The sequence below is a fragment of the Simochromis diagramma genome, unplaced genomic scaffold (assembly GCF_900408965.1).
Source record: "Simochromis diagramma unplaced genomic scaffold, fSimDia1.1 OVJJ01000293.1, whole genome shotgun sequence".
Lineage (NCBI taxonomy): Eukaryota > Metazoa > Chordata > Actinopteri > Cichliformes > Cichlidae > Simochromis > Simochromis diagramma.
The window spans coordinates 12835392-12850873 of NW_024386801.1; the positions used below are offsets into that span (position 1 = coordinate 12835392).

The 15482-nt window shown below is 41.1% G+C and overlaps 1 protein-coding gene across 4 annotated transcripts in view; it reads left to right on the top strand.

Moving 5' to 3' along the window:
• Nucleotides 1-9972, top strand: part of ano3 (anoctamin 3) — a 50312-nt gene extending 40340 nt beyond the window's left edge. For all 4 annotated transcript variants that reach the window (XM_040026919.1, XM_040026916.1, XM_040026917.1 and 1 more), the window contains exons 14-25: nucleotides 819-901; nucleotides 1012-1152; nucleotides 1536-1700; nucleotides 1877-1913; nucleotides 2025-2136; nucleotides 2460-2517; nucleotides 2824-2921; nucleotides 3185-3339; nucleotides 3485-3637; nucleotides 4744-4894; nucleotides 4978-5167; nucleotides 5656-9972. In XM_040026919.1, the coding sequence (XP_039882853.1) occupies nucleotides 819-901; nucleotides 1012-1152; nucleotides 1536-1700; nucleotides 1877-1913; nucleotides 2025-2136; nucleotides 2460-2517; nucleotides 2824-2921; nucleotides 3185-3339; nucleotides 3485-3637; nucleotides 4744-4894; nucleotides 4978-5167; nucleotides 5656-5838 (1526 nt within the window). In that variant the 3' untranslated portion in view covers nucleotides 5839-9972. The remainder of the gene's footprint in view (nucleotides 1-818; nucleotides 902-1011; nucleotides 1153-1535; nucleotides 1701-1876; nucleotides 1914-2024; nucleotides 2137-2459; nucleotides 2518-2823; nucleotides 2922-3184; nucleotides 3340-3484; nucleotides 3638-4743; nucleotides 4895-4977; nucleotides 5168-5655) is intronic.
• Nucleotides 9973-15482: the final 5510 nt, after the last annotated feature.

Sequence of the window (15482 nt, forward strand, 5' to 3'; positions counted from 1 at the left end):
TAAAACTGCAACAATTGTGTCTTAATCCAGAAAATTGTGCATCTTAATGGCCTGCATTTGTATAGCGCTTTACTCAGTCCCTAAGGACCCCAAAGCGCTTTACACTACATTCAGTCATTCACCCATTCACACACACATTCACACACTGGCAATGGCAAGCTACATTGTAGCCACAGCTGCCCTGGGGCGCACTGACAGAGGCGTAATGTATAGAATTACATTGTGTTTTCCATCATACATGATAAAGTTTCCGTTTTTTACTGACTTTGAAGCCAAATTCTTCCAACAAGTGGATCTATGTAAATGATTCCTCTGTGTGCACGTTTATAAAAGCCCCCATTTCTCTGTTACACATTTGTCACATTTTCAAGGCGGAAAACATAAAAAGCCTTGACAGAAAAAGAACATCATTTCCGACGTTGTTTTTTACCTCAAGTCACAACAGAACCTGACACAAAGGAAACAATGCCTCCAGTCTGAAGTCATCCCACAAAAAGCTTTACTTTAGAAGTCTCTCAACCCAAAATGGATCTTGCTCGACAAAGACACAGTTTGAGGATGTGCACTGAACAAGAAAAAGCCTATTTGCTGTTGCCAGTCTCCTTTAACTTGACATCCACAGTGTGAGTGTGAACTGATGACTGTAATCAGTCTCCATCTTGGGCCGTGCACGTCACTGCAGCCTGTTTCACCCAGGATATCTGACTATGATGTGCTGTTTGCTTCTGCATGGCCTCTTCCTCTTTGCAGTTAGCTGTGCTATAGTGTATACATCAAAAATGATCAATAACGTGATCGATTCGTGATCCCTTCTGCAGCTACTGTATTCCTTGAGTTCTGGAAAAGAAGAAGGGCAGAACTGACTTATGACTGGGATCTTATTGATTGGGAGGAGGAAGAGGTATGTTAGACATATGCTCAAATATATGATTACCTCACAGTTTTAAGGTGTTCATGCTGTAAGAGAGCTACAGTTCAGTAGACAATGCTGGAATATGTGTTGTTAATCAGGAGGAGCTGAGGCCACAGTTTGAAGCCAAGTACTCCAGGATGGAGAGAGTTAACCCCATCTCCGGCAAGCCCGAGCCTTTCCAGCCTTTCTCAGACAAGCTTAGTCGGCTCATGGTGTCTGTGTCCGGAATATTCTTCATGGTAAACCCTTTAACCTTTGAATAATCTGTCTTTTTGGGAATCAGGCTCGGTGTGAGCTCACTGTTATTTTGTGTGCCATCTTTATTAGAACAGTGTGATGTGTTTGCAGTGGTGTAACATCTCCCCCTGCTGGACAAAGACTATACTCAAAGGAAATGGTGTATTAGCCCTTTCTCATGGCCTAATTTCTCCTGTTTACATATAAGTTGCTTCTGATTATCTATCATCTAAATAGTTCAATGTTTCTAAACTTACAGTTTTTTCATATTTATGGCACACTTCTTCCTTATAGGATAAATTCAAAACTTTTTTTCACCCTGTTAATCGTACTGGTTCTTCATCCTTTCTGCTGTGCTTGTCTTCTCTCCATCACCTCTGCTTAGATTTCCCTCGTTCTGACAGCAGTGTTTGCTGTAGTGGTTTTCCGCCTTATTGCGATGGAGAAGTTTGCTTCCTTTAACTGGTATTTTGTGAAGAAGAACTGGCAGTTCGCCACCTCTGGCACCGGTGTCTGCATCAACTTTATGATCATCATGTCTCTCAATGTGGTGGGTGCCCGGACGAACATCATCCCACATCCCACGTTCGCATTTTCTATCCCATAAATACTTCACTCAGCACTTATCTAAGACTTTTTTTCATTCCAGCCTTCCTCTCTTTCTCATAATTATTACCCTCCTCAACCTTTTCCTGTTGACACTGATGTGTACTATCATTTTGTCAGGTGTATGAAAAGGTGGCCTATCTGCTGACTAATTTAGGTGAGTGTTTCATGCATTTATGCCTTCATTATCTTTGGCTTCCCAGCTGGTTGCACATTATTTATTCTCTTCACCCATCTGCCTAACAAACCCCTGTCCCTCCCCTTTTAGAGCACCCACGGACGGAGTCTGAGTGGGAGAACAGCTTTGCTCTGAAGATGTTCCTGTTCCAGTTTGTGAATTTAAACAGCTCCACGTTTTATATCGCCTTCTTCCTTGGAAGGTAGGCAAACTGCCATAAACTTTACAGTGACTGTTTACACCGACTTTAATGAGGGATTGTGCAAAGATGTTTCCTTTCAAACTCCCAGTCATGACCAAGCCAAGACTCCTTCCCTTCCCCTCCTCAGCCGGGGAAATCATGTTTTTTTGGGTGTTTCATCTTTCAGCAGTTACAAAATGCCGCCCTGCCTACAAGTGTAACTAGGTCACGGATTGTTGCACATAATTAGCACCTCTAAGTGTCTTTTTTTTCTACTCTAAGTTTATTATTATTATTACATTGATTGAATCAACAGCTAATGTTGGCCGTCTTAATTTGATCAGGTTTGCTGGCAGGCCTGGAAAATACAATAAACTCTTTAGTCGATGGAGATTGGAGGAGGTGAGTGCAATTAGCCATCAAACGTAAGTAGGTGATTATGTCAGCAGTGACTGGGCTGATTAGTGCCTTCTGTTTTGGGATATATTTAGAAATTTCGAGTAATTCATCTTTCTAATGATCCGCCTGCATGTGAACCATTAATCTCACCCCATAATTACTGTGATTTTCAATTTTAATGATTAAAAAAATGGAATCGGATCAAGTGTGTCCCAGAGTTTGCTCCTAGCTCTGAATTATTAGGCACGAAATATGAATGATACGGTTTTTGTATTATTATTATTTTTCATTGAAATCTGTTTTTCTCAGTGTCACCCAAGTGGGTGTTTGATTGATCTGTGTCTGCAAATGGGAGTCATCATGTTCTTCAAGCAAATCTGGAACAACTTCATGGAGCTCGGTTATCCGTAAGTGCCTCATTATAATCGCACGTCTTCTTGTCTATGAACTATTAGAAATGACATGAAGCTTAATGACGTGAATTCAAGTGATGGCAATTAACAGGCCGTATGTAGTTTCTGCACGGCTTTTCCTCTTTCAGCTCATTTGCATGTGAAAAGATTTTTCTCCTGAAGAAGCACATCAAATCCTCTCGCATGTGGCTCAGTAAAACAGTTCCTGCAGAGCACAGTGCTTTGCCAGGGTTTATCGCTACTCTCTATGTTTTCAGTCTGCTGCAGAACTGGTGGTCTCGTAGAAAGATGAAGAAAGGAGGTGGCGGAGGGCAGAATGTAGAGAATAAGGCCCAGCTTCCTCAGTGGGACAAGGACTGGAATCTGCAGCCGATGAACGCCCATGGGCTTGTGGATGAATATCTCGAAATGGGTACAAAATGCACTCCTACTAAGAATTGTGTTTTGACTTTCTGGAGAAGGAAATGATCCATGCAAATGCAGGCTATTATTCAAGCCTCAGCATTTTTTTTTTTTTTGTGCCAGTGTTGACATCCGAATGATTCTTTCCGCTGCAGTTCTTCAGTTTGGCTTCACCACCATCTTTGTAGCAGCTTTCCCGCTGGCTCCTCTCCTCGCTCTGCTCAACAACATCATTGAGATTCGTCTTGACGCCTACAAATTTGTCACTCAGTGGAGGAGACCCATGCCTGCTCGAGCCACTGATATAGGTCTGTGCGGCTCACACGACATCTTCTTGGATCAGAGTCACTTTTAATTATTGTTTTTTCTTCCAGCAGTAAAATGTTGTGTTAGCTTAACATGACCTCTCCTACAGTGATGGATATGTTTCCATATCCTGTCCTTCTGCAACTCCATATGCTGCACCTCCCCTCTCATCAGCCCATCTCCCCATACGATTACAAACTGCATCCTTAAACTCCCATATGACCCAGTGATTCATGTGACATGTTTCCTTGTAATTAAAGGAGGAATCCACCCTGAAACATTTAGAAATTCCTCCGCTGTAATGAACACATTATGTGTCAGTCACACAGCATCAAAGAGCTAAGCTCCTTTGAAGAGTTAGGCTGACATTTCCTGATCATCCACACACAGATGTAAGGCAGATAAGGAGGAGAGATCCTTTTTATCTACTGTCTCTGTCTTCAATCAACTGCCACAAAACAAAACATTTTGTGTAATTCAATATGCTCCATTACCGGAAGCTGTTCAATCACATTCGGGGACATTATTAACTAAGGCAGAAGTAAATCGAGTGCAGTGAAGTAAAATGGCATCTTGAAAATTGTTACTTATAGAGCTTGAGCTACACATGTCAGGAATTGCTAACAACTGTGACCATAAAAGGTTCATTTCTGTTATTTGTGACCTTATCGCTAATATGGAGTCTTGTCACACCTTCAGTTTCTCTGATCAGAAGCGAGCCAATTAGATGACGCTTACTATGCGCACGATCGGTAGGTGGAGAAGGAGCAGGATTGTTCACCCCGGGAGAAGCTTTAAACAAAAACCTGTGCAACCTATAAATTTACTGCAATTTAAACTTTAGTTTATTGGTTAAAAAAGGGAGCAAGAACAACTGAATAAGATGGCCTCGTCCTTATTATTATAAATCTATCAGCTGCATTCTCATATTCACTGCATGAATGTTTAATCAGCATATCAATTTATTGGTGCCTACAGTATTTGATGTAGTCTGTGTTTTATAAAGCAAAATACGGTATGCTGGTCATGTCAGCCATTGCAGATAAAGGCACCCAGGTTTAAACCAACATACCAGCTGTTTTTCTTTCTTCTTTGTTTTGTCTGTCAGGGATCTGGCACGGGATTCTCGAAGGTATTGGTGTGCTGGCAGTCATCACTAACGCCTTCGTCATTGCCATAACCTCAGACTATATCCCCCGCTTTGTTTACGCCTTCAAATATGGCCCATGTGTGAACAAGAGGCACCACCATGGCAATGAGTAAGCCTTAAAAACAGCGTGTACACTTTAAGTGCCCTGTATGTAGCCTATGCGGGTTACGTGATGGCCGTCTGCTTTCGCAGGTGTTTGCAAGGCTACGTGAACAGCAGCCTGTCCGTGTTTGACATGGGGGAGCTGAATAACAGAAACCACTCGGGATACTGCAGGTACAGAGACTACCGAGCGCCGCCCTGGAACACAGTGCCATACGAATTCACTCTGCAGTTCTGGCATGTCTTGGCTGCCAGGCTGGCATTCATCATCGTCTTTGAGGTCTGTAACCATTGGCCATTTCTCTTCTGTATGTTTACAAGCAGGACAAGCAGCTAAAGCTAAATCCTCTTACGCTGTGCCACTTTGAGTCAACCTCAATATTTTTGTAGCTTTGCAAATGTTTTACTTTAATTATTTTATGTGCTGAGACTGAAACCGAAACCTCACAGCAGTAATTTAAGTGATTTTCATGGGTTAATTAAATCAAGGTCCTGGAGAAGGCTGAGAAAATTCTACCATTCAAAGCCGACCAACTAAAAAAAAAATAAAAACCATCACAAATTACATGGTTGCCATGCAAGATATTCCCTTGACAACACTGCCTTGCACATTCTACACTACACTACATATAAAAGATAGAAGGGCATATGAAGTTCCTTGGGTTTACTTTTCCTCTTGCATGCGCCACTAATACCAAAACAAAATTGGCATCTAAAGCACGTGATTTCTCTGGATGTTGACTCATGAATAATTTAATCTTCCCTCAGCACCTGGTGTTTGGGATCAAGTCCTTCATAGCGTACCTCATTCCAGACATGCCGAAGGATCTCTGCGATCGCATGAGGAGGGAAAAGTACCTGATGCAAGAGATGATGTATGAAGCAGAACTCGAGCATCTGCAGAAGGAGAGGAAGAAGAATGGGAAGCGTTATCACCACGAGTGGCCTTAGCTTAAATCCCCTCACCCTGTCTCCGCTACGCGATCCTCAGCTCGCAAGCTCCACCTCCCCTGCCTGCTTATTTATGTGTTTAAGCTTTTAGAGTCTAGCTTCACTGATGGCTGATTCTGTACACCAAAGACACCCTCTCGAGATCCTCCCCAGATTTGGCACTGGCCACTCCCTTGCCATCTGTTCCACCTCCTGGTTTCTGGCTCTGACCCTTTCTGCCTCCGCCCTCATCCCTTACCTGGCTTCACCCAACAGGGTGCCCTTGGGTCTGTGCTGCATTGTGGCTTAGCTGGGAAAAAAAAAACAACAACTTTGCAATTGTAATGTTTACTATGCAGATCAAGGGCTGCAGATCAGCACTGTTCACTGTCCCATCCTGCACTCTCTCTCTCTCCGTGTGGCAGCTACCACTTTGCTTTGACTCTGCAGTCCAGTGCAGCTCGCAGCATGGCCGTGTATCCCCTCCCCCGCCACCGCCCCAACCCTTCGTGAACATCAGCAGAGCCACTTCTGTGTGACAGAACTACAGTGGCATTTTTATTGTTGCAAAGTGATTCTGGTGATGTGGCTACCAAATAAGAATGACTCTGTTCTTGCTTCCTAAATGTATATTTGCTGTTGAAGCATGCTGATTAATATTTGCAAAGGAAAAAAAAACAAACAAAACAAAACTGAAAAGCACTCCTTGTAAAGGATGTTAGCATCCATTTAGTACATCTGACAAAGTATTCCCTCAGACATCACAAGAAGTGCATGGTAATCCTGCTTTGTACCTTTTCGATAGACAAACTTCCTGTCTCGAGGCCTGGTTCACATGTGTCTGTACTCAGTGTGAGCTGTGTGTTAATCTCTGTGCTACCACTGAGCTTGACTGTCTCGAGTTGAGGAAATGTGAACTCTGTGCAATTTGACTGTGCCTACAGTGTAACAACATGGCCGCGTACCACAGTTTGTGTCACCAAACATCACGTGTGCCTGTGTTGTGCAGCACGTGCTTTTTTTGTTTTTCTTTGAAGTGCAAGAAATATTCTCTCTCCTCATCCTGTTGTCCTGATCTGCAGCAGACTCTCTGAACTCTCCGTTTAGGATTTGTTTTGGACATGAGTCACGCCGCAGTGTACCTACTCGGATCTCGGCTGACGTCAGCAGCGCACGCCGTAACGTAACGTGTACACTCGCATGCAGGATCCACAAATCTGCTCTTCCGCTCTGACCCTCGCAGTCTGGTTTTCATTTGCTGCTGGAAGCCCCAAAGCGTGGTTGAAAACTTGGATCACTTAGAAATACCTGTGGCTTGGATGTTCAGTTTTGAAACGAACTTCTATCCACTGTTCTTCGCTCGCATAATACACTACAAGCTTCTGTTGCAGACTTTTATTAAACACGCAGTGAGACACACGGTTTCAGCAGCTGTCTGATCTTTGATCAAACGGACGCGAGAGTTTATTCAGTTGCAGACTGGTGACATTGCCTTTTTTTTTTATATTGTGATCAGATTTGATGTCATGGATTCGAGAAGTGTTTTTTTGCCTAATGAACTCAGGAAAATAGGCATCGTGGCAGGTATAGTTGGACCTGCGAGGTTGAGTCGGGATAATTTCCTTTCTCTGTGCTGTTGAGTTTGAGAGTTAAAGGGTGTGTGATGTGAACTGAGATGGGGACTTCAAACACTTCAATGCATCATATTGATCATGTGGTGTTAAATGTAAAAATGTTATGCACTGTAAAGGTAAAAGCTGCACCAATCTAACATCTGAAGGGAAAATTTCTACCCTGAATGCATTGCACAACACTGACAACATTCTTCATTTTGCAAGGATTGTCCTCCTTTCTTTCTTTTACTTTGCCTGTTTTTTTGTATATACATTTAATGACGTACGTAATGTTTTTATACATTTTATTTTGTGCTATCACGTGCAAGTTCACTCGTTCTCACCCTCAGATAGAAAACGTTACGTCCACTTGTCTCAGGTGTCCTCTGAATGTCTGCAATGATCAACTTTTTTATCATATTTTCTAAGATGCAATCAAAGGTATTCTGCTTTTTTTAGATATATATTTTTGCACTGCCATGTTTTTGCATGACTCTAATGCGCACTCACAATAATAAGCATGTTTTTGTTTTTTTTATTATTTTGCTGTATGTTAGAGCAGATCAAAGATCATGGAACACACTCACATACTTCATTTAGTTGGCTTTTTTTTTTTTTTCAGGTTGTTGGTCAAAAAACTCCTTTCGGGTCACATTCAGTCCAACGATTCACGATTTCATTCACCAGAGAGAGAGATATTTGCTTTCAAATCTTATTCCAATACTTAGGAAAGTAGTCAGTGTTTTCAGAGTATCCTCCCTGCTATGTGAACACCTAAAATCTATGCATGTTGTTATCCTTGAATGCTATGTTTATTTTGAACAGTCATAAATGTACTGGTACATTTGTGCTGTGGAGTATGCATGACTTAACTACTGCTTTGAGCAGAGCTAACTTCTGTAAAGTTGCGTCTTAAACATATCACTTCCCTGTTTGTTTGTTTTTTAGTGTTGATCGTTTCTGGAAGGACCGGTGTGTTTCTAGATGTGGCAGGATTTTATACTGGTGCAGTATTTTCTAAAATAACAGCATGATCTCCAGACTGATTCATTTAAAAAATATGTCCGGGAATTTTACGTAGAGTCTGATAAAACATGTGAAACCTCAGACTTCCTCCGCTTGGACATATAATCACGCTTACACTCTAACAGCTGAAGCATTTAACCGAAGGGAATAGGGGGCACTTTATGAATGGAAAAATTACATGACCTTGGATGTTTGGCTTGCCCAGTTACTAATCGTTTCTGGGTGGATCTTCATCAGTTCACCTCACTGATACTAATACTGTACAGTGGTGGAAAGGTGTCTCTCATGCTTTCTACTGTTGGCAATAGCACAATCTGGGTATTGTATAATAAGTAATAATAGCGTGACCTTGCACATCTCTGAAAATATAGCAGTCTAGAGGGGGATTAAGCTTTCTGTTCTATGCCTCCTAATAGGATTGTGCTTGAGCAATGATGTACTTGAAGCACAGTGACGTAAGCCCGTAGATTTATTTGTATAATAGGACGATAGCAGTCGTGACATGAAGTGTATCAATAACATTGTTTACTTTGTTCCTGTTTACATGTAAAAAAAAGAAACATATTGAAATGTATAAAAACAATGTAACATAAACTAATTTGGATATCACTCTTTTCTGTAATAAATCATGGATTGTATCTTTTAAATCAATTCTGCTCGCTTCATTCTTGTCTCTCTTATAAACAGCAGAGAAAAGGCCTTTGTGCCTATAGCTGATATTCTTCACACACCAAAGGGTGCTTTTTTTTTCCCTTTCTTTCTTTTTTCCTCACTATTATCATAAACCACCAAGCCTCTGGCCACAGAGTGTTCATGTAACATATTGTTAAAAAAGACTGCATTTCTGTAGCAAACCCACTATTTGAGTATGGCAGGGGTATTTTCCCCCCACAACTATGTTACTGTTAAATGCTGCTTCTCTTCTATCTGCTTTTCCATTTATGTTGTCTTGGTTAACATTAGGCTTCATTTTTTACAATGAAATCTAAACAGTCCAGAAGAAACATGGTACGGTTTCGTTTACATTGAGCCCCGTTGACTGATATTCTATACTCTGAGTATTTCCTCTCTTCTGGCGCCCACACTGACATATATCCTTTCACCTCTTTGACTTAGAAAGCTGTGGTTTGACTTTCATGTCAGTGTTGAGCCTTTCAGGGAGAATAGCATTTCAAAAGTGGATACAGATATTTTTATCTTCTAGTACTGTTGCTCCGTGTGGGGGGAGCTAGACCATGTGGTAATGGAAAAACTTTAAAGCCTCAGATCTATAGAAGGAAAAAAAATATGCCACTAATGGACAAAAAACTAATGAAATGGAAGCAAAACACCCAAAAACAGAATCAAATTATAGACGAGGGAAAAACCAGCGACTGAAACGATGTAGCTGTAACAGATATCTACTATCCTGCAGCACTCTAAATACATTTGAGTAGTAATAATACACTTACCAGCCACTTGATTGGGTAAACCTGTGAAAATGTTCATTAACAGATACATCTAAAAGCCAATCACATGTCAGCAATGTAGACATGGTCAACACAACCATGTGGTTCAAACTGAGCATCAGAATGGGGCATGAAGGGTGATGTAAGTGACTTTGAATGTTGCATGGTTGTTGGTACCAGACGTGCTGGTCTCAGTATTTCTGAAACTGCTGATCCACTGTGATTTTTCCACACAAGTGTGTCTAGGGTTTACAGAGAATGGTCTGAAAAAGAGAAACTATTCAGTGAGCTGCAATTATTATAGTCAGACTGCTTTGAGCTGAGAGGAAGATAACTGCAACTCAAGCAACCAAGATATGCAGAAGAGCATGTCTGTAGGCACAACATGAATGCACTGATCTTACACTCTTTATGCTCCTGCCAATACAGGAGCATCCAGACCCGCACCAGCAGATTCAGGGGCAGTTTCTACCCACGAGCCATCAGTCTACTGAACTACTGAAACACTGGGCAGTTTATTTTGTACAATCAGTCTACACCTTTGCACTAGAGCCTACAGTAGTTTTAGTAATCTGTATTTATTTATTTTATTCTGTTATATTTTTTTCTTTATTTATATACCCCATCTTATTTTTTATCCAAGTGTTACTTACTTACCTTTTTATGTGCGATATTGAGAGTGCTCTGAACCCAAGAATTTCATTTCCAGTAGTAATGTGCCATTTTACCCGTACATGACAAATAAAACTTGAAACATGCTGAACCTTCAAGCAGATGAGCTACAGCAGAAGCGCAGTGCCACTCCTCTTGTATCCTTGTATCGATGTTCAGGCCTGCAGTGTAATTGTGTGGGAGATATTTTCTTGCCACACTTTGAGCCCCTTAGTACCAACTGACCATCATTTAAACCTCACAGCCTACTTGAGTATTGTTGCTTACCATGTCCATTCCTTTATTACCACAGTGTACCCATCTTCTGACAGCAGGATGGTCTCAAACTGTGTTTTATATACAGTACATAACAAAGAATACACTGTGCACTGCTCAAATGCTTAGCTGATCTCAATCCTGTGTTGGAAGAGGAGATAGCTTCTGCTTCAGAAGGGGGTTCACCCCAGTACTATGAAGATGTACCTAACAAAGTGGCTATCTCACATTTTGAAAAAAGTTATATACATAGTTATTTTTTTCAAGGCTTGATTGAACAGTCAACCCTTGAGAAGCTCGACTTGTTATTTTATATTTTAGCCACAAAAAGTTTCACTGTTCAGTTTTAAAGCACGTCCAAGTCTGATGGAAAACACTGACCATATAAACCAGTTCCGATTACTGTGAGGCTCTTGTGGCTGTTTTCAAACTGAGGATTAAATAAAAGACCAAAGAGACCCTCGGTGTCCAAATATGCTGTGATGGGTGCCATGATTATCATTTGTATTATTATTGTTGTCATATATCGAATAAAACAAACTGAGAACATTCTGATTCTGCTGAAAAAAAGAAGGAAAAAATGAATGAATAATGTAAGAAAGTCAAACAAATGGATAAAAAGGCTCCAGAGAGACAAGCAATCTTTTCACATGTCTGCTCCCCACAAAACGACAGATGCTCTGGTTCAATACAATATTTATTCTCCACTGAGAAGCACGTTAGTAGCTCTGCCACTAAAACAGAAAGGTTATTCACATTTTAGGCTGAGCAACCATATACTGTATGATTTAACCATCTTTCCACCCCTGACTGCAGACATCAGTTCTTGGTCTCCAAGAGCAGCGCCATGTGACTGACGTTATTGATACAACACAGATTTACACTACAAGTTAGAAAGGCAATCAATAGATCCCCTGAGACTGCCGTCATAAATCCACCAGCACAGATGTGTAAACAGGACAGCGAGTAAATAATGACCAGCAGCAACAAATCAGAGCACTGAGATAGCTCAGTGCAGGAAAATGCTCTCAGCATTATGTAGGGAGGTGTTTACTCTCCCATAATGTGTACTTAATGAGATTTGTAATGGAAAAATGTGTTTTCACAAGCAAGTCAGAATATTTATGAATTTCCACTGATTTCATCTGGTAGTTAAGTTTTAGTTGTCCTAGAGAGATGATTCAAAGATGATTCATGGTCGTTCTCCAGAAAGAGATCTCACAATCTTTTAGTCAGTGTGCCATGACATTTTGTGCAGACATGATCCTCACAGGTTGAAAGCCCACTAACATTTTTCTCTGCACCCTCTGCGTCAGCGTGGAGGATGTTCCGAGTGAGTTTTCTCACCAGCTAAATGGACTGGTATTTACTGGTCTGGCTTTTCGCTTACCACTCAAAATGCTTTTACATTACGAACTGTGTTCAACCATTGACACACGCTCTATGCAGTTTAAGTGCTTAACGCAGAAGCTAACATGCAAATGAATGCATCGGCGACAACTGTTGTGTCGAAACGTGACCATCTGCCAAAAATGATTGCCCATATTTGAACTGTTGCAAATCACTTGTTGGCCGATAATCTGTCAAACATATCTCTCATGAATGACATCAAGCCATTTTGAACCAGAAAGAACATTCATGTCACGATGTAGAAGCTGCAATCAGTGACTAAAAGTGTAATTGACATTTAAAATGTCTTTTTCCAGAGAGATGTGGCCAGGAGGGCAGCAGAAATTGCAAAGAATATAACATCACAGCTCTGCAAAGATATTCTTTGTGGTCAAAAACGACTGGACTGATTATACTGTAGGCACAATAATGCAGTCATGAAGATACTTACAAAACAGGTCATTTGTTTATTTTATATATATAAGCCCTTCATAATTCCTGTTGACTCCAGTCTATGTGCCAGTGTAAGCAAAAGTATTACACAGAAAATATACAGAAACATTTGAAATCACTGCTTGGCACAGCAACGACACTGGAGGAGCCAGGGGATCGAACCCCAAACCTTCTGATTAAGTGCTCACCAGAGTTTCCATCAAGTAACAAGTTTTCTTCTGTCACACCATTAGAAAAATTGGTGCTCATAGTCTGTTTTTTTTTTTTTTTTTTTGCTCCTAAAGGTCATGCAGTAGCCCAAACAATCCAAACAGCGTTCCCATCAGCTTCATTTTTGGTTTTTTGGGTTTTTTTTGTTAGCAACACGCATTCTAAATGGATACATGGCAGCCATTTTTGTCATCGTGAGCAAGTTTTTTTCTTATCTGGTGGCATAATGCCTATCAGAGAGAGACAATTTTAGACACGCAGCTGAACCACTTTGAGTAACATTTATAAGAATATAATTTGGTATTTTGCAGAGCATACGAGCGGAAGATAGATGTGCAGCACGCACGTTGGGAAAATGAGCTGGGTGTAAAGAGGTGAGACTCAGATATGAAGCGTGAATAACAGCGATGATGGATGAGTGGACCTAGGTAAAGCCTCCTGCACAGAGAAGCAGCCTCAAATTACTTCACAGAGCTCAATGGATGAAGGATTTGGCGGCTGTGCAGAGGGACAAAGCAAAACCTGCGTCTCTGAAGCACCAGGACCTTAATGAGCAGACTCCATCTTTTTATGCCATCATGCTATTATTCTCATAATAGAGTTAGCAGTAATAGTATTAGGAGAGTGGGTGTACTCCCACACCAGAACTCATTTTACTTTTGAAAGCATTTTTTGGTCGTTTGCTCTTGCGGTCCTCTCCTATTAGAGAACATGAAAACTGACAGTGAAGTGCACGCTGCTTCAAAGTAAACATGAAAAGATTAATCCAACATCTGGTCCTACCTTGTAAAAATGTGTTATGTTGCATCTGCTTGGCCACTTTAACATATTACTGGTTCATGTTTGTGATTATTATCCTGATTATTCTCGTTCGTGTGTGTTTATACAAACCTTTATGCTGGTAGCACTGAAGACAGTCATACCGCACAGCTCTGATGTCAGTCACTGCTGCGCTGCTGTTGATGGTCTCAATGCTGGTGTGATAATCATTAGCAAACTGGTTCTCTTTATGTTTTAAAGGTGCAAGCTGCAACACAATGCTCAGAAAATCAATGAAAAGTGAACGCAGTCCAGAAAAATGTGTGAACTTTTACAAGAAGTTCAGTAAAGCACACTCTAGTAAAGCAAGCAGCGGAAGCTGTGTAGCTGTGTGGAACTAGGGGCACTTAATTCTGTGTCAACACTTGCGTGGGAGGTGAAATCTGCAGAGTTTCCACATGAAAAGTCATCATTAAAGCGGGCGACTCAACACAGGAAACAAGAGTGATGAGCACGGGGAGACGACAGAGAGACAGTGCACAGGAGGGAAGGGCAGTGTGAGAAAAATCTCCCTCGTTTAGACTTTTGAATATAAATGTGACCTTCAGCAGGTGGATTTCCAGTGGATTAATAATTTAATGCTCCTTCATCACAGATGGGCTGGAGACCTTGTTGCTTTCGGTGATGAGTATGCGCAGTTCATAACATAAAGGCATAAACCCTACTGTGACTGATCATAATGCTACAGCTGATGTAAGAAAGCTGACAGTGGCATGTTTTGTAGTTATAACAATAGTCTATTGGGGCTGCTGACAATTATTTAACAATTATTTGATTGGCTTCAGTGGATTTCTTCTTTTTGCTTGTAAGATTGTCAAACTGGGATCAATAGCAAGCCAGAGAAAAGCCTTTTGACTTTACGGTTAATTCCCAAACCCCTTCCAGTTCACGCTTTGGATGCTAATCAATTTCAACTGCAGCTGCAGTGAGATCTGACTGATCTGCCTCGGCATGTGATCTGCAAAAATCAAACCAACACAGCTTGAAACAAATACTTGATTGTCCTGTGGTGGTGCACAGTCAAGACTGAAAGGCTTACCCATGTGTTTATGAAGATCCAACTTGTTTTACTGAAGCATGAGATATAAAACAATCCTTTTTTCATTTGAAATGTTACATTTATTTCCAGTTTTTCACCAAAATTTCTTACACTTCTGTTTGGCACTTTTGTTTTTTTGTTTTTTTCAACACCCTGATTTGTTTTCCTGTATGTTGCTGCCAAATTTAGCTCATCTTACAAAACTACCTCTCTTGAATATTTAATGAAAAAACACTTAAGGGCATATGGCCAAAATGCCAGTCTGATGCAGTCCTCCAAAGATAGCATTTTTTCTCACAGAACTGCAGCAACAGTCCTTCATTAATCTTTCATCTAACTAGGGCGGTGAGAGGGGCTGGAGCCTTTCCCAGTTCACAGTAGACAGGTCTCCACAGGCTCAAATCCAATCCCTCTCCTACTCCACTATGGTGTAACTCTATTGAGTCTCTGCTATGGAGTTCATAGATTGTATAAAAACAAATAGATGTAGTCACATAATGTCATCCATCAATTTGGCTGCTAACATGTTTTTTGATGCCACAAGTGATCGTGTTCGGATGAGAAGGTGGCGTGCTAAGTAATCAGCTAACAATAGCAAGATTCATAACCCACTTCTGCTTGAGGCTGTTTGGTTTGCAAAAGGAGTCAAGTGTGTAGCCAGTGGGTTCCAGGACTGTCATGGGGCTGACACAGGGAGACAAACAACCCTTCATGCTCACATCCACACCTGTGGCCAATTTG